We start from the raw sequence: 26,484 nt of genomic DNA, 5'->3' as shown, positions 1-26,484 counted from the left end.
GCTTTTTAATATAAAAATTATAAATAGAATATATAAAAGTAAAAAGGCTTCTACTATATCTGTACTGTATAAACTGGAAAAAAAAAGCTTTCATTCATCCAATTAAAAAAAAAGTGCAATGATTCACATCTAAATTTGATCACGTGACCCAATGAAAAATAGTTTGCCTTAAATAATATTTTCTATCTCCATGAGAACAATTTTATTTAACCTGGTACAAAGCATATTTGTAGAAAAAAGTTCATTCAAGTTCAATTGAATTAAAAAGATATATATAATTTTTTTTTGTTCTAAACAAAAAGATATACTGTACAGTAACTTTAATAAAAACAAAAATTCCCAATAAATGTTCATTCATCCAATAAAAAAATGGTTTCACATCTAGATTTGATCATATGAGCCAATTGAAAATAAATCACTTGCCTTAAAAACGTTCATATAAGTACAAAGCAAATTAAGCTTCTGTTTAACATGCATGCACTGTCGTGTGAATAACCTTAAAATTTTACATTTTTACATTAGTCAAAACAAATATTTCTTATTTGAGCTCTTAATCAAAAACATTTATATTTAACTATGTTTTGAACTTAAAATACATAACTTGAAAAATGAAAGCAATGTTAAACTGAAATTAAATATAATTTTTTTATTAAATGAAGTACTGGAAACATTTAATTTACTTTCATTCAATAAATTAAATAATTTGTGTGTGTATTTTGTATCGTTGCACAAAAATAAAGATGTTATCCAACTGTCAAGTAACACAGGTTAATATACTCACTAATGCTGATTTATGGGTGCATTGTGATCGGTACATAATCGGTCCATAATGTTCTGAAAAGAATGTAAAGCCCAAATAAAGTATATTATTAAAAAAAGAGAGAATTTTTGGATCTTGTATATTTGTTTAGCTGAGTTAAGGTGAATCCTCCTTCAAAGGAAGTCTGTGGCTATGATAACAGTAAGTACAACGAGTTGCACAACTCCCCACTATGGAGTGATTTGTGTTGCCTTCAGGGTGTTTACTACACCGCAGATGCTCCAGAATGGCTCTTTTTGAAGAACGTTTCCCTAGTGTGTTATGCAGTTGAGTTCTTTCTTTCTTTCTTTCTTTCTTTCTTTCTTTCTTTCTTTCTTTCTTTCTTTCTTTCTTTCTTTCTTTCAAATATGTGTTTAAATAAATGTGTTAAATGTATTAATGTTTTGGACATTGAAGAAAAGATACCAAATGCAGCAAATGGAGCATTAACCTCTCTCTGCCCAAGGAAGTGAATTCATATAAACCTCTAATTCCCCCCGAAAGTGGAAATTTACAGTGGAAAGTTCTTCTCAGCGTGAACTACAGTACTAATAATTTTGTTTCTAAAATGTATAATTTTGTATAATAAGTTGTTTCACCTAAATATTCTGTAAAGCTTCAGACACTGCGTTTCATTTGTTTTGTGAGTGTTTAAGGCAGTGTTAATTTTGACAGCAAATCCTGATTGTTTTAGTCTTAGTCTCTTGATAAAAAAATCATTTTTAATTTTAGTGATATTTTAGTCTTCTGAATCATTTTAGTTTTAGTCTAGTTTTAGTCGACTAAATTTCATAAGATTTTAGTCAACTAAATCTACTCTAGACTTAGTTGACAAATATATTTTGTTTAATTTAGGTGTATTGTTATTAAATATTGTTTATAATATTGTATATTGTATATTATTATTATTATTATTCTTATTGTTAGTTTTTGTAAATTTGTTTTAAGGAAGTGATGTCTTTTTGTTTTTCTTTCTTTCTTCCGTGTTTTGTCTGATAGTGTTGCGCTAATGGTGAGCTGATTTTCTTTTCTTTTTTTCATACATCACACTGGCTGTGTGTGTGTGTGTGTGTGTGTGTGTGTGAAGGCAGGCATATTGATAAGGCTCCGTGTGGACACTGCCAGTGTGTAGAGCTATTGATAAGAGCTGTGTGGACTCATCGCTATCGATAAAGGTTTCGTACATTTTTGGGAACCGGTCACGCAGAGCTATCGATAAGGTTGATAGGGGTTATTGTAGGGGAGTTGCTATGGCTCAACACAAGGCCAGCGGCACAAGTGTGTCAGTGCATTGTGTGGGAAAATGGTAGGGTTTTAAAGATAAGATGACTTGGTCTTTAGAGACGAGATGTTTGGGTTGTTCATGAGTGTTATAGAACCGTTTCCTCAAGTTGAGGATGGCCATATTTGGATAAATCTTGTGAGAACTTGTATAGGTAGACAGACAGACAGACAGACAGACAGAGATAGATAGATAGATAGATAGATAGATAGATAGATAGATAGATAGATAGATAGATAGATAGATAGATAGATAGATAGATAGATAGATGGATAGATGGATAGATAGATAGATAGATGGAGAGATGGATAGATTTGCTAAAAATATTTTTACAATTAGACATTTGTATCATGCACTTACAGTATTATCCATTGTGTGCATATAAAATCACTTTTTTTGACATCTAGTATTGAAAGTTTTATTGAATTTTTGGCTAATTATCATTAAACGTTCTGTTTTTTAAATAAAATGTAGTATTTTATTTAGATTCTGCTTTTTATTTTTTTCAAAAGACCTGAGATTTTACTCTCTAAAAGCTACTTGTTGCGATTGACCATCTGCTCTTCTGTAAAACAGATGGTGTAGGAATTGCTGATGCAGGAATTATTCCAGTGCTGTTTTAGTGTAGTCTATTGGTAATAATGGCTGCTGTAGTGATAAGAATGGGTCATGTGAGAGGTCAGGCTGGGAACTGATGCTGGGCTGAGATTAGACATTAGCCATACAGTAGATAGGAGTCATGCGCTCTGTGCTGTGGATGTGCTCTAGACAGTGGACTTCAGTCCGCTGATAGAAACCTAGCCTCTCATTAATAACAAACCCAACACTAACTAACCATTTAAAAGGGACATTTCATCATATACTGTTTTTGTTTAAGTGCAATCACCATTGTGCATCCAATCCAAAACACATGGCAACCCTAAAACTTTGTTTTGGTAAGCCTTTCTCTGCAAGCATGTGGTAAAAATGCTCCTCTTGTGATGTAGAGTGGACACCATATTATATACTACCTTCTCTTAATCTGCACATTTCCATCCACAGTGCTACTAAAGCAGTCATCACTGGATATTTACAATGTATGTGCTGACAAAAAACAAAACAAAAAAACATTAGATATTGAGGATGTTTACAAAAATGATGTCTTTGCAGTGTTGTTCACAACAGTTCAAAATGCTTGTAGACTAAATTGTTATAACTTAAAAATTTAAACATGAAAGATTTCAACAATTCAGTTTATTTTTTATCTCATATTAACTATAATAAATCTGTTTTTCCCTACTGCTGTTTTTATTCCATTAACTAACATTTACTAATGAGGCTTATTGTAGGCTGTTATGCATAGTAATTTGTAATTCTTTTGTAATTTAATTTAGTTAAAAACTGTGTTTACTCTGAGCATGTAAATACAACAAAGCAACATACTAAGATTTTTGTTCTTTTTAACCTTTTTTGTAGCTTAGGCCAATATCATGATAATACTGCATACCGTGATGAAAGCTCCAGCAATTAATTGAAACTGTGAAAATTTGATGGCGTCATAACCCTAATGTAAAACAATGTCCTCAAAGTGTTATATCCCAGCAGGCACAGGACGTCAACATGACTTCAGATTGAAGGTGTACCCCAACATTGTGGGGACATTGCATTTTGTTTAGAAATGAAAATTGGGTTGACGTTAAAACATCAGGCCTACGTCAATATCCAACCTAAAATCAACCAAATATTAATGTCTAATGATGTTACAGCCTGTGTGGACGTGACCAATATGACGTCAATTAGATGTTCAATTTTGGTTGCCAAACGCAACCTAAAATCAACCAAATATCAACCTCATTTCATGTTTTATAGGACATCAAAATAATAGTTGTTGGCTTGAGATTGAATTTTGGTTACTTGACATCACAACCTAAATCTAACCTAATATTAAGATGTCGTGTGCCTGCTTGGATACTATTTTAGGACACAATGTATTTTATGATTAACTGCTTAACCAACGAGAGTCAGTTCAATGCTGTTTCTGAAGGATAGGTCAATGCTTTGTGCTCTAATATAAAGACTGAGTGTCACCTTAAAGTTTGAGAATGTTTCCAAATGATCTCTCTAAATGTTCTTGTTAACCTGTTGTGCGGTTGACATGGCTGAAGTTACTTAGCTGTTACTGTGAGCTGTTTCTGGGGTGCCAGAATAGCATGTAACAGCTCCGCCCTCTTATATAATGAAGCAGCTCATTTGCATTTAAAGAGGCACACAAAAAGTGTGCAAATTTGGCTAGCTGCAAAACATGATGTCTGCGGAGTTTTGAGCTGAAACTTCACAGACACACTCTGCGGACACAATAGATGTATTTGACATTTTATGAAATGGAACATAATATGTCCCCTTTGACACTGCTTTTTAGACGTTTTTACACTTTAGCATGCGTCCCGTTCCAGCTATGTCCCCTCGTCTCTCGCTCCCTCTGGCCTCTCTCTCTCCCTCCCCCGCTCCACATCTTGGCTGTGGGAAAGCCATTTTATCAGCGTCTGTCTGTTGTTCTCTGGTGGGGATAGATACAGAGAAGATAGATGAGTGTTTTGACATGGAGAGTGTTAGACAAACACTCTTATCGGCCCCGGCACTTTAGCCCGACCCCCAAAAACCAGGCTGGTGAAGGGGGGGCCTGAATGGGCTTATTAAACAGCGACACTCGGATGAAGATGCTTGAACAGACTGGAGCAGGTGAAGATGTTTTAAGGAGAAATGCATTTTATAAAAGCATATAAAACATAAGTTTACTGGTTCAGCTATGTGTGGTATCTGTGTTTGTGACTCACCAAAGCCTTGACTCCCATCAACTGCACTTATCTCGTATAGGAAGTACAGAAGTTCTCCTTGTTTTGGTGTGGTGTCACTGCTCGCTGAGCACCAAACTCCCCCTAGTGGTGTTCAACTTAGTATGACGGGATGCTTAATATTGCTAAAGGCTGGAATAGGTGTGTTTGTTAAGGAGATATGTGACTGATTGCTATGTGGATTCTAGGTTGTTGATTACTGTCCCGAATGTCAAAATAGACAAATTCTGTTTTCTAGATATGTATTATTACTACTATGTTTATATTTATGTCTACATAAATTATTTTTATTCTTTATTATTATTATTATTATTACATATTATATTTACCTTTGGTATTGTTCAATGTTTAATTACATTATTGCTTAAAAAATGTAAGTTTTTTATTTATTTATATTGTGTTTTTGACTGAAAGTCAATTTACACTACACTGAAGCACTACAGATTTAGTAGCTTTTTTTTTCTCCAAATAATTTATTGATATTGATCAACTTATTATTTATTATTAGTATTATTCAGTATTTATTATGTATCGGAGAGTTACTTATTAAAACTAATTATTTATTATCAGTGTAGTCAGATAAAGTGTAAATTAGGTGTAAATAAAAAAATTATCATTTAATATCAGTCATGACTAGTGCCAGACAGAATCTTTGGACATTTTTTTGCAATTCTGCAGACATTTTTGTAAATCTGCAGATTTATGCAGAATGATTTTAGGAGTATTAAATTTAATATATGAAATAGAAAAATAATACATTTAAACTTTGTTTACAATGCAAATCCAAATAGATCCACTTATTTGGTTAACAAAACATTATAATATTACTATTGTTAAATCACAATAATATTAATTAAATAGTTTAAAAACTGAATAAATATTAATTTACAAACATTTACACAAGAAAATACATAGACTCAATAATGGGTTAAAAATCTGCGGAAATCTGCACATTTCTGTACGCACAGATTCTGTGTGGGCCTAGTCATGACCAATCATTAAAATTCATCAATAATATAAGAAAGATTTATTATTATAAAAATTATTAAATGCCACAAACTAATTAACTTTTCATATTGATTTGTATAATTTTACTTGTATCATTTGAAACTTTTTTTTTTTAATCTTAAAGCAAAATTTGATTTGAATATTAACTGTGTCCATTAGGACTGTATGATATTGGAAAAATCTGCCATTGCAATATGTTGTATTGCTGCAATATATATTGCGATATTAATATAATATTACCTGGTGATTTTTAATAGCTCTATTTTGGAAGATTTCATTTATTTAGATCAACTGGGATAATTCATTTTTATCTATGCAGTGCATAGGCTTAAAATATAATAAATTACAAGAATAAATTTAACGTATAATAATAATATATTGTGGTTTTCTGAGGAGTGTAAAAGTAATCAAGGACAATGAAACATAAAATTACATGGACATCATAGTACAAATCATTTAAAATCTTTAAATGAAATCTTTTAATCTTTAATAAACAATCATATTTTGCTATGTGACTATTGCGGATGCACACATTGCAATATCGATGTTGAAATGATATATTGTTCAGCCCTAGTCTCCATTTATTATCGAATATAACATGAAAAAAATGATCTGATAATCAGTTACTGTAAAATTTTAATATCAATAGCGTGCTACTTTAGTTAAGTAGGAGCATAATCAGTCACCTTAGCAAACACACTACCATTAAAAAGCAAAGACTCCTGCTTTACCTGCTTTTAACTGTTGTTCTGATGTATTTACTCTTCCTCCCTCTCTGTGTGTCTGTGTAAACAGATGATCTTGTGCTAAGCGGCAGCTCTGATGACTTCAAGGTCTTGGCCCTCAGGGACCTGTCAGGTGACACGGTGTGGGGTCCATTTTCCGGCAGCATCCAATCAGGAGAGCCGACAGATGGACCTGCCAGTGAGGTAAGGGGGACATGAAGGGGTCAGCGATGCAGGCATGAGGATATTTGCTTGAGATTCCTATCTCTGCTCTGTCATGTCTAACATTACAGTGAGAAATGCTGTTACCAAACTGGAGTTGGTGATATCAGTGTTTTTGGATATGTTGCCATATGCTGTGGCCTTGTGTTACATAAAGTCCTCAGTATTTTTAGGTGTTTTGGTAACATTAGTTTATTTTACAATTCATGGTATTATTAAATCATTAACTAACACTACTAACTTAATAAACTACTAATTAGTTGTTTATTAATAGTTAGTAAGGTATAGTAGAAGTTGGGTTTAGGTTTTTGGGTAGGATTAGGATGCAGAATAAGATCATACTTTAAAACTACTTATGAACAGTTAATAGCTTAATAATAGGCTGGTAAGAAGCCAGTAGTCAATAGTATGACTTGTGACCTAAACTAAAGTGTTACCAGTGTTTTTTGTTGTTTGTTTAGAGCTAAACAAAGAAGTTTGAAATACCAGAGCAGTAATTTACTGTAGGTGAACATCCGATGCCACCCATTTGGATAAATATTTAAACATGATGTGTGTTTTACACTTATTAACAAAATAAATATACAACTCACATTCACAGCATTGAGGAAACTGCAGAAAATCTCGGCAAGTCAAGTCAAACCTAACTAACATTAGTATTTGGTTCTCGTTTGTTTATTCATTTTGAGGACCAAATGAAAATGTTCCGGCAACATTCTTTTTAGTTTTCGTTTTTTTGCATTCATAAAATAACATTGCAGGCTGAATATTTTTAATTAACATAAAAATAGCTTGAACAGAATGTTTCGAAGTTGTTTATTGTTTAAATAATTATGCAACCATAAAACAATATTCCTAGAATGATTAAGGGTGGTTATCTTCAAATGTAATGATTAATAAATATTTAATGGTGATGTTTGGGTACTATTTTGCAACAACAACAAAAAATAATAATATTTACCAGAACAATTTACCAGAATAATTTCCATGTTTATTTAAAATATAGTATTGAATGTATAAAGATTTATTCAATTTATTCCATATTCTATTTTTAATAAAAAAAAAAAAAAAAGAAATGGTTTGTATAGTGTAAATTATTGAGGCCCATCCATCCATCTTCTACTGTATACTTCTACATTCTGGGTGCCTGAAGGGCTGATGATACTGATGTACAGTGGGGGCAATAACATCACCGTAAAGATGTTAGTGGAGCTTTCTAGGAAAGTTAATAAACTAAACATTATATTTCAGCTAAGAAAATAATCCTAGTGGCTATTGTTGCTTTAAAATAAATTTACATTTCAACTTCTACTTTTAAGTAACTTTTCAAGGATTAGGTTTTAACTCACGAGTGGACATGAAAAAAAAACCTCTACATTAACCTGTTAAGTAGGTACTGCAAATCAATGGCAGTTCCAAGGTGTTTACCATCCCAAAAGTTTTCACCTCCCCAAAAATACATTTTGGTTAACAGACTTTCTTTTTGGCCTGATTTTGTCTTGAAATGACTTCACACCTATTCGCTCTTGTGTTATGGCTATCAGTCATGTGCTGCAGGTCCATCTGATCATGTGATGTCAGCTCTGGGAGAGGTTTCCTGGTTCACTTCATGTTCTCAAACATTTCACAGATAACACACTTTTACACACAGGCAAAGTTCCTCACTTGGCTGATTTCCATAAAAGATGGATGCATGGGAAATATTGCTCATGATGCATCTTTTCCAATCCATATATATAGATATATACACATGTGCTGTGAACAGTGTTAAGTAAAGCAGAATAAATCCTTCACCCCCCTCTTAGCTATTAAATCGAGGATGAATGGGCGGACATCTGCTTCGCACTGATTTTATGGGAGTATGGGTGTATGCAAATGGCAGAGCACGTCTTGAGTGAGTGTCATCTTTTTTTTCCCCCCTGAACTGCGCTCAGTTGTTCCTGTATGAGATTGGCTGAAACCCCCCTCTCCTCCCTCCCCACCCCCCCGAGACGGACGCTTCTCTTTTATCTCAGCGTGGCGCCATCCTCTTGGACAACAAACCCCAGTGATTGATTTCTACTTGATAGGCTCTCATTTCTAAGATTTCATTTATTATGAGAATTTCTAAGGCCGTGCACCCAGCGCTCGCTCCCCTCCCTGCACCTTTCCTTCACCTCCTCCTAATCTCCCTCCCTTCCTTTCTCTCTCTCTCTTTCTTTTTTTAAAATCTCGTTATCGAGGCAGGGCTTTGTTGATGATTTTCAGCTCAGAACTTTCACATTCGCATTCTATCGCATTTGCTCTCGCTCTGCTATCTCTTGGTTGAAGGAGTGTGTATCTGGCAGAGATAGTGTGTCGAATCTCACATTCCTGCGGCATCTCTCGCCGTCCCTCCACATCCTCCTGAGTCTGGAGCTGCTGGGGTCAGTGGCCGGCAGGGTCCGTCCTGTTACGGACGCATTTGTGGATTTCGCAGTCTCCCCGTTTCACAGTTTAATCTGGGAGACATAAAAAGAGCTGGATTGAAGCAAAACAGGTGATTTGTAAACTGAAGTTGAGTGCGATGTTGTGATTCTTCGAAAATTTACACACTTATGGCCAACTGCATTCATAAATATATAGAGCCAGATCAGTCTCAAAAATAATACATTTACACTAACACATCCAAAACAAAATTACATTTACAAAATGCAATTTGTAAGTTCAAAACACAATAAATACACAAATCTAATTTGTAAATTCAAAACACGATTCATAAATACACAAATCTAATTTGTAAGTTCAAAACACGATTCAAAAATGTGCAAATCCAATTCGTAAATTCAAAACATGTTTCATAAATATGTAAATTCAAAATATGATTCATAAATGTGCTAATCCAATTCATAACTCAAATCATGATTCATAAATATGTAAAATTAAATTCGTAAATTCAAAACACGATTCATAAATACACAAATCCAATTCCTAATTCAACACACAATTCATAAATATGCAAATCCAATTTGTAAATTCAAAACACGATTCATGAATATGCAAATCCAATTCGTAAATTTAAAAACATGATTCATAAATACGCATATCCAGTTCATAAATTTAAATAAACAGTTTATAAATACGCACATAAAATTCATAAATTCATAACACGATTCCTACATACTTAAATCCAATTCGTAAATTCAAAACAGGATTCATAAATATGCAAATCAAATTTGCATATTCAAAACACGATTCATAAATATGCAAATCCAATTTGTAAATTCAAAACACGATTCATAAATACACAAATCCAATTTGTAAATTCAAAACACGATTCATAAATACACAAATCCAATTTGTTAAAGTAAACACACTATTCATAAATAAGTAAATCCAATTCGTATATTCAAAACACAATTCATAAATACGTACACACAATTCGTGAATTCGAAACACGATTTATAGAGACACAAATCCAATTAGTAAATTCAAAATACGAAAAATTTGTTAATTCAAAAATAGCCAAATTCAGTTTATTTGATGAAAATATTTATGTATTTTTACTTGTGAATTCACAAATTGTGTGTTTACAAATTGACAAATTGGATTTTGTAAATGTGAATTATGCTGTGCTTGTATGATTTTAATTTTGTAAATGTATTATTTTTTGACTGATCTGCCATCATAAAAATATGCCTAATTTAACATTTGTTTATTTAAATCTTAATGTTTTTTATCAAAAAATATTTGCAATGAATTTTAATATGTTATCTTTTTATTTCTAAAGATGTTCAGTGACTAATATATTCTTTTAATTATAACATTTTTAATTTATTATAATATAATATAATATCATAAGTCTGTTTTGTTCAAATGTACCATATTACATATTACTAAGAAATGAATAATAATATTCATTTTCAAAGTGTGCTGTATATATAAATATTTGATAGATTTAAAGATATTTATAGAAAATTTTGATATATAGATATATAGAAATATTTGAGATTTATCTTTTCTGAAAATAAATATTAAATTTTCATACCCTCGATGTCAGATTTATTTATATGCTCCTTATATTATGTAATATTTTTAAGTTATAGAAGGAAAATATCTGACTTTGCTCTTCGGAAGATTGAAGTAAGTTTGAAATTTTCAGTAACTATTACTATTACTATTTAAAAACAGTTTTTTATTCCTGCACGAGGAAGTTGTATAGCCGTTAAGATGTTATGAGAAGCTGATCATTAGTTCTGTTTCCTGCTCTAACAGATCCTTTTCTATTGATTATCACTTTATGTTGGCTGTTTTATGTAAATCTTCCTATTTGCATCTTTTCTGAAACTACCTTGACATCTATTATCTATTTGAATAAGTCTGTGATAACCCAAACCCTGAAAAAGTTTATATGAACAGTCATCTCTGTGTCCAGGTGGCCTCATTCTGTTTTGTGATTTCATAAAATGTTCGTTTTTAAAAACAGATCCATTATCACTGATTAAAAAAAAAAGTTTTTATGCTCCAAAATCTGATTGGACGAGTCACGTTTGAAGCCGTTGTAAGCTGTTATGCACAGCACCTGTCAAAACCAGTTAGAGGTAATTGCAGATAAAGTGTGATTTGGAAAAGTTCCTGATGCAGTGACATTTAACATAATTGTGAATGAAGTGACTCAGAATGTGGTCAACTACTTTTTAGGGCTACTGTATATTCTTTGACAGAGTTTCTTTTTTTTCCAAATCGTAATGTTTAGCGTCTTTACCGAATGTAATAAAATTTAAGCATGTAAATTATTTATGTAAAATTATCATAATATGTATATTATTATGCAAAATTATCATAATATATATTACTAGTGTTATCTTTTTAGACATTTAGGATCGGTAAGGTTTTTAATCTTAAATATGTATGTAAATATATACAGTTGAAGTCAAAATTATTAGCCCCCCTGAATTATTAGCAACACCGTCAAACAATATTTGACTATATATATTTTTCAAGACACTTCTATACAGCTTAAAGTGACATTTAAAGCCTTAGGCAGGTTACTGTAATTAGGCAAGATATTGTATAACGATAGTTTGTTCTGTAGACTATAGAAAAAAATAGCTTTAAAGGGGCTAATAATTTTGACCTTAAAATGTTTTTTAAAAATTATTTTTTAATTATTTTATTCTAGCCGAAATAAAACAAATATTACTTTCTCAACTGTGTATACAGTTGAAGTCAGAATTATTAGCCCCCTTTGATTTTTTTTCTTATTAAAAATGAGTATTTCAGTGAATGCCCTATGGTAAATAGAGCTGTAGGGTTCTTTCAGGTTAAGAATCTGGGGGTCATCTTTGACAGCACCCTTTCATTCAATTTACATGTTAATAATGTTACCCTGTTCACTTATTTCCACTTTCGACATAAATCGTTTGCATCTTCCCTCATACATTCTGTCCCTTTGTGCCCCCTGGCAGCTTATTCACAAACTGCAGTCATACACTAAAAACAGAGCGGCAGCAATTTCAAACGGCGGTATATGCTCCGGCGGTAATAGCCACTTTGAACTCTCACCTACTGTACCTCATTCAACTGCTATTCTTGTTCATAGTTTAGTCACATTTCGTTTAGACTACTGTAATTCCCTTCTGTTTGGTCTCTTTAATAAAACTCTTCATAAATTACAACTGGTATAAAATGCTGCAGCCCAAATCATCAGAAACACCCCCTCTACCTATCACATCACATTCTACACCCGCTTCATTGGATTCCCATATTTTTCAAAATTATTATGAAATACTTTTTCTTATTTTTAAAGCCATTCATAATCTTGCTCCTTCATACTAAATCTTGTTCATATCGCCACACCTTCTCAAGCACTCATATCTTCTTCTTCCATTCATCCACCTCACTGTTCCCCCTGTCTGTCTTGTCAACATGCAAACTTCAGAAATGCAAACTGACCCAGCCGAAGCTCCAATCAGCAACCTTCTTGCGACCTTCACTACTTACTGTGCCACCATGTTGCCCAAAATGCATTATTATTATTATTATTATTATTATTATTTCTATTAAATGAATAAAAATTTTAAATAAAAACACAAAAGAACAAATGAATTGAAATTGACTTTGAAAAACTCATCCGTGATAAATATATAAATAAAATTGACTCCAGCTTTTAAATGAGATTAGTATGTTTAAATTATTATTATACAGTGATATCTCAGTGTATTAATTGTTTCGTTAACATGTTAACACATGCCATTGACGACATGATTAACCTAGTTTTGCTGTTGACATGCCAAACTGTCAGAGTTTAAAAAAAGAATAATAATTGCAATTTGCAGTTGAGTGAAGAAGAACTCGCACTTCCTCAGTGCCGTTGTTCTTTCCACTTCGCCTCTCCTGTTATTTCGTGGAACGCCGCCTGAAGGCACGATGGTAGCGGGTGGGGAGTTCAAAGCGTTATCATGCACCGAGCGCCTTTTCATCATGTTTTAGAAACAAGCGTCCCAACTAATCCCCCAATAATCTCTCCAGGAGAACTGCTCCGATAAGCCCCGCCACCCACTGCTCTCCAGCCCACTTTTTTGGGGGGAGCCCTTCTCCCCCCCTCCATGCCACCCCACGAAGGACACGTGAAGGTGAGCGCTTTTCGTCTTTTCTATTTTTTTTTAATTTTTTTTCTTCGCACCAACGGGGTTTGTTTACCCTCATCCCAATCTCTAGTTTATCTACATCTGTCAGTGGAGTGATCTCGGAGAGTCACCCCTCGCTACACATGCTTTTCCCTGAAAGGAATGCATGAATACCCTTAATTATTGTCCCTCTCAATTATCTGCATAATGATAAAAGGGAAACAAGGCAACCTTCAAATCGGAGCCCAATTGAGAGCTTCGCACATTGGCACCTGTGGACCACTCAGAGGACTTCATCCAGCGCAAAGTGCAGAAATATAGTGGATTTGATTAGATCATTGAACGTAGATGTTCAAAGTGGAAATAGTGACCAAAAATTAAAACAAAAAAAGTTTAGAAAATGGGAATTTAAGAAACAAGCTTGATGTTTAAACAGTATTTTTGTCATTTTTACATTCATTTATTCATTTTCCTTTGGTTTAGTCCCTTATTTATCAGGGGACACCAAACCAGAATGAACCACCAACTATTCCAGCATATGTTTTACACAGTGGATGCCCTTCCAGTCGAAATCCAGTACTGGGAAACACCCACACACTCTCACATTCACACACACTTATTTACCATGGCCAATTTAGTTAATCCAATTCACCTATAGGGCATGTCTTTGGACTGTGGGGGAAACTCCACACAGAAATGTCAACTGCCCCAGCCAGGACTCGAACCACCGACCTTTTTGCTGTGAGGCAACAGTGCTAACCCTTAAGCCACCATGCCACCCCATTATTTTTACATGTTATGTATTTTTAATATATTTAAGCCATTGTTATAGTGAGTTTGCCCAAAAATGACCCAAATATATGTTTCTTATTGTGAACACACTAAAGAAGATATTTTGAAAAGGGGAAACCAGTAGGCATTTTATCTGTAGTAGGAAAAAAACTGATTTCCAACATTCTTCAAAACATCTATTTTGTTCAACAGAACACAAAACAGGTTTGGAACAAGTGGAGGGTGATTCTTTTATTTGTTTTTAAATGAACAGTCATCTCATGGCTGTATTCAATTTCATGATTTCAAAACGTTTTTTGTTCTGGATGAATAACGCTTTTCAAAACATCCATTATATCTGCTGACTTTTTTTAACCTCAGAAATTGGATTGAATGAGTCATATTTGAAGCCGTTATAAAATATCTGTTACACACAAACCTGTTTTTAATGTTAATAAACTTCACTGTAGCCAAAACGCATGCATTTATACTAAATATACCATGAGACTTTGCTTCAGAATTCATTAGATGAATACAAAGTTGCATGCATACAAATAAAAATCTCTCTTGTTTAAAAGCCTTTCGTCCAACTCATTTTTGTTAGAAAAGAATTAATTTCTTGTTTAAATCTTGTCTTCGTGTGAATAGAAAGTCTTGTAAATATGTAGACATGTAACATTCTTATTCGTGGGAAGCAGCAACACTTCACTTTACAGTCATTTTAGTTGTGAGTAAAGGAATACAGTTGAAGTCAAAATAATTAGTCCCTCTGTGAATTTTTCTTTGTCAAATATTTCCCAAATGATGTTTAATAAAGCAAGGATTTTGTCACAGTATTTCCTATAATATTTTTTTTTCTATAGAAAGTCTTATTTGTTTTATTTCAGCTAGAATAAAAGCAGTTTTATTTTTTTATAACCATTTTAGATCAATATTATTATCCCCCTTAAGCAATATTTTTTTGATAGTCTACAGAACAAATCATCGCTACACAATGATTTGCCTAATTACCCTAACTTGCCAAGTTAACCTAGTTAAGCCTTTAAATCTCACTTTAAGCTGAATACTAGTATCAGGAAAAATATCTAGTAAAATATTATGTATATCATGGCAAAGATAAAATAACCAGCTATTAGAAATTAGTTATTAAAACTGTTATGTTTAGAAATGTGTTATTACAACTATTATATTTAGAAATCTTCTTTCTGATAAACAGAAATTGGGGGAAAATGTACAGGGGAGCTAATAATTCAGACTTCAACTGTACATTGAACATTTTTAGACTTGGATTTGCAGGTCGTGACTTTTTGTTTTTGAATTTTGATAAATAAAATACACATCATGTATATGATAACATTCTATCTTGTGAGAAGCAGCAGCGCTCATCAACTTCAGTTGTGACTAAAAATGTACGGCGAAGGTTTGATCGTCATGTACTTGAATTTGTAGGCTTTACGGTGGAGAAAACGACAGCGAGAGATAGCATGGGTGGGGAGTGGAGAGAGGAAACCTTCATTTATCTCCGAGCCCGATCACCGGCAGATCAGGAGCCCGCTTTCCAAGAGTGCCTCATTTTCAAATCTCTTATCGCACCTTTTTAAGTATCAGAGTTTCCCATTTTTACATGTCATTTGCATGCTGCTCATCTCACCTGGATGCTGTTTTTCTTGGTGGGACGTGCATGCGGAGATGTGCTGCTGTTTGCCTCGGGTTCATGCATAGATGTGCGTAAGTGTGTTCACTTGGATGTGTGCGAATGAGGCCTTGAAAAAAAGAAGAGAAATATGGAAAGGGGAAAAAAGGATACGTGTGTGAGAGAGCCGGATGAGAGAAGGTTTCTGATTGTTATCGCCCTTCCTTTTCTTCTCTGTATTTTTGGAGGATTCACACACTGACCTCTTTGTTTGGGACAGTATGAACCCCTTTTCTGCCCCCTCCTTTTGGGAAAGAAACCATTTCCTGTGGAAAGGAGATAGAGAGAGGGGTAGACAGAGGGATAGGATTGGGAGAAGGAGAAAGCAAGGGGGATGGAAAAGTGAGAAAGGGATGTGTGGAGAGATACAGAGAGGAATAGATAGCAAGAAGGAGATGGAGACAAAGAGTGTGGTGGAGCATGAAAAGAGGGATATGGACAGATGAGGAGAGGGATAAAGGTGGAGATAGTAGAGAAGCAGGAACAGAAGAAGATAACGCTGGAGTTAAAAGCAGAAAAATGAGAAAGAGTGGGAAAAAGGACACCGGTGCTGAAGAGAAATGTTATGAGAGTGGTGTTAGTTTTCCTTTATAATGAGTGAGTCTGCTAAATGACAATATTTAAAGGGATATTAACTCCAAAATGTTAATGTTTATTTATCAAGTTGATCAAAAAGCTGTGCAAGTTTTGAAGGAGGCACTTGTGGACTTTTAATATGTTGCTCATTTTGCATTGTAAGTCCAAATGAATTCACAGCAAAATGAAACCTTTATGAACAGGATTTAATTTTATTTGCAGCAGTTCAGCTGGCGGTCAAGCGATATATTACCGTGGCCGATATATCGGCCGATATTTGAATATTTTAAAATATCTGCATTGGCCAGTTGTGCTAGAAATAGGTTGGGGGTTGAGGGTTGGTCTAACGACCCACCTCGTAAAAATTAGATGTTCGAAACACCAACATGATGAAGACAAATATCAACTTCGATATAAACGGCCCTGGGAATAAATAAGAAAAGCCACCTTTCCACTGCACGTGACCCAACTGTCAGAATACGCCCCCTTGTGGCAGTAATACAGAATTTTCAGTTTTGTCACGCACCATGGGATAGAAGCTGATTCTTGCTGTGTCCAAAATAAAGGAGTGCAAAAGCAAGAGCCTTTATTCTCAGTGCATTTACCATGGGTGAATAAATGATATCTAGAAACTCATAGAACGTTAAAGAATTCGGAGGGAATGTGGAGGCAACATTAAAACATTTTATTTTTTTCTCACTTTAATTATAAATATAAATGTATTTTTAATAAAGACTTTTTTCTAATTCAAAAAATAACGAAAAAATACAATTTCTCATCTCGCATGCACAGACCAGCTTGGACATCACTGGGAATACATTAAATCCAGTCGGCCAGACGCATACTGTCTGGTTCAGGAGTTCAAGTATTTTAATTGATTCGCAGCTCAAATCAGATCTGAATTTTCATCAAACGGAGATAAACAGAACTCCACACAGCTCCTGGACTCTTCATTGGAAATGAATGACTTCCAGTCTGTTGTATGTCATTTGTTGCGTGCAGGAAAGGTGAATTAAAGTATTGGTTTTTGTCTTTACTTAAATGTTTTAGTGCACCTTACTTGATCATTTTAAGACAATCGGTTTCCCAATACTTTCCTAGTAATGTAAACACTAATAAGAAGTTAACCCAAATAATTATTTTGAGTCAACACTACTGAAGTTTACTTTGGTAAGAAGTTGCAAATAAATGCAAACTGTTTTAAGTTATGCTCACTTAAAATAAATACACTACTTCAAAATTTTAGGGCAATCGTTTTTTTTTATTTTTATAAGTAAGGTCAACTTATTACATTTTACAGTTTAGGGATGCTTGATATATCAGCAGCCATATCAATATCGTCCGATAAATGCTATTTTTAATGTTATCGTTATTGATCCAATATCAAAACTAGGCTGATATCTTTAAGCCGATAGATTACGTAATTGTATAGATTTTCCTGCCTTGTGTATGCGTGAGTTGAACATGTTCAGACTTGTCCAGTTCACTATAACGGAGCTTTCCTCACCTTGTTTATTACTTCAAAGAAATTATTGTTTTTTTAATACTTTGAGCAGGCTATTCAGTTCATAAGGTCGGTTCAAACTTTTTTGAATTTTTTTTTTAGAAAATCCACCGCCCACTGTATAAAAATCTAGCATTTTATAATATTTATATTTATCAGCTAATATATTGGTTATCAGTCACCAAATGTTAAGAGTTATTGGTTATCAGTAGAGCCAGACAGAATCTGCGGAAATTTTTTTGTAATTTCTGAATTTTGTAAAAAAATCTGTGGGTTTATGCGAAATGATTTTGGGAATATTGTAACTAAAAAATAATATCTTTTTAACTTTTATTTATTGTTTACAATGCAAATCCAATTAGATCCACTTAATTGGTAAACAAAGCAAGTTTCTTATATGTTTACCAAAGCACAGAAAATATAACTTTACAAATAGTATTTTAAATAAATCAAATTAACATTTTCATATTAGTTAATAATATTACTGAAATTAATTAAGAAACTGAATAAAAGATAAATTTACACACATTTACAGATGTAAATAATTAAACTCAATGATGGGCAAAAAATCATAACTGAATTTTAACTAAATATAACTGATTTAACTTAAGTTAACTTTGTTGTTATTTTAATAAATTTGCCTAATAAATGGTAAAATAGTTTGACCAAATATTTCTCATTTACATGTATTATATTGGCCTCATATCGGCCAATTCACCAGACTGATTTCTCAATTTCTCAGCTTTATTATCTCTTTAAATTAACTATAGTTAGGAGCCGATCAACATAAAATGACTTGTTTTTATTTTCTATTAACTTGTTAAATTCTATTTTATGTTCATCCTTCAGCTCCCATTCATTATCGCTAAGTCAAAAAACATCTTTCTTTTGCTATTTCAGTAAATCGAGACAATTAACACAGAGTGTGAGCCTCAATTAACAAAGGCAGTTTAATGACTTTCAGTTCACACCATTGATTTTTTTTCTTCCAAGCATTGCATCATAAGAAACTGCGGGATTACACTTCGTGAGATACATGCTGTCATATCTTGAGCAAACACCTTTTAAAACCTTGATCCACTTTATCATAATGAGCATCGCTTTTAGTGTATTTGCACGCTGCTTAACACGTTAAACATTTACATGTAAAGCATGTGGAGTGTGCGTTCCAGAGACGCATAAATGATTTCTAAGAATGTTCCGTCCTGTCCCTTGGCTGCCGGCAGATGAGTTCACTCAATTTGATGCCTTTTAATTGGCTCCGTAAACCTGGATGGATTTGACTCTGAGGTCACACTGTAGGGTCACAGAGAGATATGGCCCCGTTTCTCTTCTTAAAGAAGACCGTGGAAGATTTTTCTCTCCGCTGAAAGAAAATGAGAAGCGAAGAATCATTTGCATTCAACTTTTATCAGCCCGAGAGGAGGGTGTTTTTAAGAATGATAACACACCAGGCTTGGCTGCGGGGGGAGGATGTTTAAGGTGTTGTGGTATGATGGCAGTGCACAAGTGTGTGTTTGTGTGTATGGAAAGGTGCATATACTTCTTTTCCTGATGGTTTGTGTGTAAATGTGTGTGTGTGTGTGTGTGTGTATGGATGATGGAGGGAGGGGGCTGGTTAATATCAGACCAAATAATTAGATTCGCTATCAGGGCGGCGGCAGCAGTGCGGGGATCAGGCAGATTAAAGCACGGCCGTCGTCATTAATATTCATGAGGGAGCAGGGCTCGGACGAGGGGGCTTAGACTGTTCCTCAAAGCTTCGCACTCGGTGGGGCTTAAAGCGCCGCTCTTAAAGTACCCCTCGCTCCTTGTGATTGAGAGGGTGGGGGGTATATTCACCAACACCACGGTTAAACTCCAAAACATGTAGCATTCCTGCTGTACAGTGGTCTTCTTTCACCAAACTCTTTCAGTCAGCCACTATGAACCAGAGGTGGTATGACTAGAGGTCATCTGCATTCTTTGACCTGTAGCAGGGATGCATCGTCTTTCACAGTGCAGTTCCTTTCATATTGAGTTCACACAGTCAAATTCGAACAATTTCAGCTGAGCTCTAACATGTATTATTGTGGTATGATATGATATGAGAATATATTTATGCAAGTTCCTGATTTGGCACTGGAAACAGAGCAATAAAATCGGTCAAATGCATAGATCACCCAAAAATGAAGATTTTTCTAACTGTTTACTAACTGTTAAGAGGCTAACAGGTTAACAGGTTTGTTACAAGATTTAGAAAATGATGACAATGTCCAGTTTTAGGTGAACTAAAGCTTTAAGATATTTTTGTACCAGAGATGTAGCACAACTGATAAACATACTAACATAAAAATACAGATACTGTATGTTATTATATTTAAGAACAACTGGCATTAAATGTTACAAATCACTAATGTTAAGACCACTTTAGTAAATGCCTACAAATTTTAAAATCTACTCAAGTATTTTACTCATACTGGATATATATATATATATATATATATATATATATATATATATATATATATATATATATATTGATTTAACTGAAAAGGTACTCACTGGTTAAAATTCTGGATGATAACTGTGATCAAAAATAAAATGATTTACTCTTGTATACAGCTGGCATTAAGATTACAATCGAAATCATTGTTATCATCCACATGTTTTTCATTCGATTGTTTCCTGCCCACTCATAAGCTGCTTAACAACCTAATAAAGCCTTCTTTTATCAATTTACTGTCAAGACCAATATTATTCATAACCTTGGCAAATTCTGGCTTAAAGTTACTTAACCCTTTAACTGCCTGCTCAACTAAATGGTTGACCATATTTTGATGGTTTTAAATAGTAAAAGTTTTTAAGTAATGGCATTGCTGGGTTAAGTTCAACAAACATAATTCTGTTGCACTACTACACTTGATTTTGGTTTTATTGTAAAAGGCAAGAAAACATGTTAAATGAGAATCTGAAATATTTTCTGGCATACTTCAAGAAAAAAAGATGATTTAGTATTCAAATTTTTTTTATATATAATTTGGTCCTACACTTAATATTTTCTATATTAATTCCAGTAGTTTTACCATAAATCAACATATCAACTATTTGGTTGAAGCTGATATTTTAGAAATTATGGGATGTGTTGAAAAAAAATGCATTGAGTGTGTCACTAGCGACATTAGGAGTTCATACATTTTTTTCAGTTAAAGGGTAACAGAAATATTTTTATTTGATGCAGTGATGCAGTGGCGCAGCAGGTAGTGCTGTCGCCCCACAGCAAGAAGGACACTGGTTCGAGCCTTAGCTGGATCAGTTGGCGTTTCTGTGTGGAGTTTGCATGTTCTCCCTGCGTTCGTGTGGGTTTTCTTTGGGTGCTTTGGTTTCCCCCACTGTCCAAAGACATGTGGTACAGGTAAATTGGATTGGCTAAATTGTCTGTAGTGTATGTGTGTGAATGAGTGTGTATGGATGTTTCCCAGAGATGGGTTGCAGCTGGAAGGGCATCCGCTGTGTAAAAACATATGCTGGATAAGTTGGTGGTTCATTCCGTTGTGGCGACCCAGATTAATAAAGGGACTAAGCCGAAAAGAAAATGAATGAATGAATGATTTCTGAAGGATCATATGACTCTGAAGACTGGAGTAATGAAGTTAAAAATTCATCTTTAAAATCACTGAAATAAATTATTAAATTAAACGATAAACTACTATTGAAGAGTTATTTTATAACAATTATTACATTTGACAATTTTACTATTTGTACTGTATTTTTGATTAAATAAATGCAGCCTTAGTGAGCAGGATAAGCTTATTTTAAAACATTTAAAAATCACAGACCACACACTTTTGACCGTCATTTGGAAAAATCATATTTAGGCTGTCTTATTGTTAAGCTGTGTTATATCTTTAATTATGCAAATGTGCTTTGTAGTGTCAAAACATGTCCAAACTACTCAAACAAATAGACAATTCCCCAGGCCTGAAACTGTACACAAGGAAATGTAATTTTCAAAAGAAATGTATCTTCTGTTTTTTATATCTGTATGATATTTCCACCTAGATAAAAGATATTAGAAGATGTACAAGTCACAACATTGACATGATGACTCACCCATTCCATGTAACTCAGTGGGCGTCAGATAATCGTTCTTGTAATTCATAAACTGACTGTAATAACAAGTAGTATCCTTCTCATCAAGTGATGTGTTTAGTCACCTGGCCACTTAAACCTGTCTTTTATTTAGCGATATAGTAATAGGCATCCAATTGATTTGATTTGGCTCTTGTTCGCTATTCACAACAGGTCATAAGCATTCACATCTTCACTTACTCCCCTTGTGCATCTGCGCGTGTGAATCTTTCTGTGTGTCAATATGTGTGTGTGTGTTTAATTAGAGCGTGCGTTTGTCTGGAAGTGTTTTGTCAAAGGCGAGGGCTGACCAGGCTGCCCTCTCCTTTTGTGAAGCTTAAAGTCGAGTCGTGTTAAATGAGTCTGAAACAAATTAGCAGAAGCACGCAGCACTTATGCCACAGACGGCTCCAGCATTGGGTTTCAAATTAAAACAAAAGGAGCCCTATCTCCTTATCAGCACTAGTTCCCCATGAAATACAATACGGACCGTATCTTCAGGCAAGAACAGACAGAATTAGAAAGAAACCCTTCAGCTGTCCTCCTCTGCGGTCCATCTCTTCCTCTCATCCTCTCCACTGGTGGCTTTTTATGCTGCTTTACGCAGCTGAACTAATGTCGCTTCATTTGCTCCTGTCTTTAAAGTTGATTTGGTAGCATGTCAGGATATCGTCTCCCCAGGGCCAAGGCTTTTAACTCAGTGGATGAAGGAGTGGAACGTTTTCTTAAATATGAGGCCATCAGTGAACTTGGCCTGCAGAAATGCTGCCACCTAGTGGAACGGATCAGCTACACTTAAATAATCTGCCGTTATATTTCCATTTATTTAAGGGTTTTCAGTTTGTTCATGGCTGTGAAGTGCAGTATGGGATATTGATCTCTGCTCTGTCGACTTTTGATGTTGAAAATTCAACTCTACAGTCTAATAAAGTAACTCTTATTTTGAAATAATAGAATGTATACTAAAGAATATATAGAGAAATAAGTCTGTTATATAACAGTTAATGTGCTGCAAGTTTATTACAAGTTTTTTTGCATAATTTACAACACCAATCCAGACAAAATATCAGTTTAAGCAAATGTAATTTAATAATATAAAAAATATATTTAGAAAAAAATACTTTAGTCGTATCAATGATTTTAAAAACCATAAAAAACCATTAAAAAATCCATAAAAAAAACCACAAACTATCTCACAAACACTCTCATATAATATATATATATATATATATATATATATATATATATATATATATATATATATATATATATGTATATATATATATATATATATATATATATATATGTATATATATATATATATATATATATATATATATATATATATATATATATATATATATATATATAAATATATATATATGAGCAATATCACACTCGTAGCAGTGCGATATGGCTGTATATTGGCACTGGTGGGAGGCGTGCGCTGGCACGAGGCTGCAGACCGAGTCTGTCAGAACCAGACAGAACTGTTGTATAAATATATATATATTTGGGCATCTGTGCTTTAAACTATTAAAAAAAAAAAAAAATCACTTTTTGGAAGAAAGATCAAGGTCTCATAATCTATAAGCATAAATAAATATACAGTAGAAAACGAGGATGTAGTGAGGATGCATCGTCTTTCACAGTGCAGTTCCTTTCATAATTTGTTCATCCAGTCACAGCTGAGCTCTGACATGTATAATTGTGGTATGATATGATATGAGAATATATTTATGCAAGTTTCTGATTTGGTATTGGAAATACAGCAATAAAATCAGCAACGTTAAATAGATAGATCGCCAGAAAATGAAGATTTTCTAACTGTTTACTGAATGTTAGGAGGCTAACAGGTTAACAGGTCTGAGACAAGGATCAGTAAATGAAGACAATGTCCAGTTTTAGGTGAACTAAACCTTTAAGATATTTTCCAACTGTTCACTGACTGTTAGGTGGCTCCAAACCTTTTTGATTTTCCTTTTTTTCTGTTGAACTCAAAAGAAGATATTTTGAAGAATGTTAAGGACTTATAACCAAAAACTTAATAGGAAACACAAATACTATAGAAGTTAATGGTCGGTCTGCTAATTTACAGATTTTTTTTTTACAGTGTGGGATTGAGTTTATTAATCATTCTGTTACAATCTGTCAACGTATGCTTTGTCTGAACAAGGAAATGATTGTGTGGAAAAATCCAGGTGTGTGTGATGTAATGTTTTTGCATTAGTTTTTTTTTTTTTTACTGTAAATTGTTCAGTTGAAATTGCAGTTGATATCCGCTTTCCAACAGCTAGTGGAATTTTTCTGTTTTCACAGTATTTTGCCACTCAACCACTCTTTTGTTTTTAAAATATTTTAATATTTGTGGTTGGAAGAGTTGAATTATGCAAACTAGTTATTGACTACTGTTTCTGGTTGTGTTGTATTAAAATGTGTGCTGGAATGGGAATTTGAATGGCATGATATCGGGCAAAAGGGATTAAATGTGTTTCTTTGAACATACCGTAAAGCCATTGCTTAAGCTGAAAAAATGTCACCATGTCTCTCACAGATAAACAGGTGGTTGTGTCTTGGAAAGTGCAAGTAAAAAAAATCTGTTTTATGGTGAACAGATGAAATATGCATTGTGGTTATAACTAGAAGTTATAGTATGGCAATAAAGCATGCCACAATTATTGATTGACCATCTGATTGTGGTTATTTGGTCATATCAAAATTATTTGAGGTAGCTGCACAATCCATCGTTTAAGCATCGCAAAATATGCAATGTTGATTCTGAATTATAGTTGACCAGGAGCCACAGAACATGTGTGGCTTGTAGTCACTACTTAGTTTAACTATAATCGAGTAAAAGTTTTTCATTTGCATGTGTTTTTAAGGCCTGTGACTGAGCATTTTAAGAGAGTTTGTGTACAAAAAGTGTTTGGAGGTGTAACAAAGAATAATTGTATTAAATTATTTTTACAATTTACGAAAAAAAAGTTTTTTCCTAGTTTGAATTTCTGTCTTGTTTCTAGTCCAAATACTTACATTTAAAAGCGAAAATACAATTATTTTAATTACTCTATTGGCAGATAATTTAGCTTGTTTTAAGGAGAAAAGAAACTCCTCATTTTCACTTCTTTCTTCTGAAGGCGAAAATTTTTTTTTTACTTTTTACTTGATCTCTAAGAATTTGTAGATATTTGGACTTGAAATGAGACAAAGAAAAGTAAGAAAAACACTTTTTAGATTGTGAATGTTCCATTTATGTACCTGAATACTGTTAGACTGCCCAGAAAACCATCTAATAGAGCAATTTAAACCATCATGTGGAATTATCACAATATTTATCACAGAAAAATAAACGATTTTTTCAATGTAGTGTAACCCTACAAGACAAACAATATTTTTTTTTTTTTTTTATTAATAAATCAAAAATATTTTTTCTCAAAATCCACAATTTTATATTTTATAATTTTATATTTATATTTTATAATTAGCACAATTTATTTAAAAATATTATATTTACAGTAGATGACTGTCGATTTCAAAGTGCAAACTAAAACTTAAATTATTTCCTGGATCTTTTATTTAATTGTTAATAAATCTGAAATATGTTAATATGCAATATATGTTGATAATGTAATCTATATATAATTTGACTTTATTTCAGTTATTCCTTATGATCATTATTATCATTTTAGGAAAGTAAACCTATTAAAGAAAAGCAAAATTTTGAAATGATAACTTTGTTTTGCCAAGCTCATACGTGTAAATGTTTAAAATGTTAATAGGAAGTGAGAAATCTGTTTGTATAACCTCTGCATTATATCTACTGGAAGTGTCCCACTGAGTCCTGTTCTAAATCTGTCTGTGTTCTTTTAAAATTGAAGAGCTGACCTTGTTTCTCTTTCCCTGTTTGTGTGTGTGTTTAGAGTTCTGCAGTGTCTCTGGTGTGTGAGGAGCCGGACTGCTGGCTCAGAAGAATCCCTGTGACCTCAAACCCCACAGACTCAAACTGCACCATCTACAGTCAGGGTATGAGACAAAACACTCATGCATCTCTCACATTCACTTGGGCTTTCTTCGAGGTCTGCAATCAGAATTATTAAACCCCCTGAATTATTACCCCAAATTATTTTTCCCCAATTTCTGTTTAATATAAAGAAGATTTCTTCAACACATTTCTAAACATAATAGTTTTAATAACTCATTTCTTATAACTGATTTACTTTATCTTTGCAATGATGACAGTAAATAATATTTTGCTAGATTTTCTTCAAGACACTTCTATACAGCTTAAAGTGACATTTAAAGGCTTAACTAGGTTAATTAGGTTAACTAGGCAAGTTAGGGTAATTAGGCAAGTTATTGTATAACGATGGTTTGTT

At 33.5% G+C, this 26,484-nt stretch overlaps 1 protein-coding gene and 1 long non-coding RNA gene across 2 annotated transcripts in view; one reads left to right on the top strand and one right to left on the bottom strand.

Annotated features, from left to right (window-relative positions):
* Positions 1 to 26,484, top strand: part of zfpm1 (zinc finger protein, FOG family member 1) — a 128,545-nt gene that overhangs the window by 95,550 nt on the left and 6,511 nt on the right. Inside the window, 2 exon segments of the mRNA NM_001039460.2 lie at positions 6,716 to 6,849; positions 26,029 to 26,131. Coding sequence (NP_001034549.1) covers positions 6,716 to 6,849; positions 26,029 to 26,131 — 237 coding nt within the window.
* Positions 3,204 to 6,728, bottom strand: LOC141378742 (uncharacterized). The gene is made up of 3 exons (XR_012394017.1): positions 6,652 to 6,728; positions 4,895 to 4,996; positions 3,204 to 4,617 (listed from the first exon to the last, which is right to left on the bottom strand). It is a non-coding gene; the product is annotated as an uncharacterized lncRNA (long non-coding RNA).

Source organism: Danio rerio, chromosome 18 (assembly GCF_049306965.1).
Source record: "Danio rerio strain Tuebingen ecotype United States chromosome 18, GRCz12tu, whole genome shotgun sequence".
NCBI lineage: Eukaryota > Metazoa > Chordata > Actinopteri > Cypriniformes > Danionidae > Danio > Danio rerio.
The sequence above is the reverse complement of the archived record's forward strand: the minus strand, read 5'-3'. Positions and strand labels throughout refer to the sequence as shown.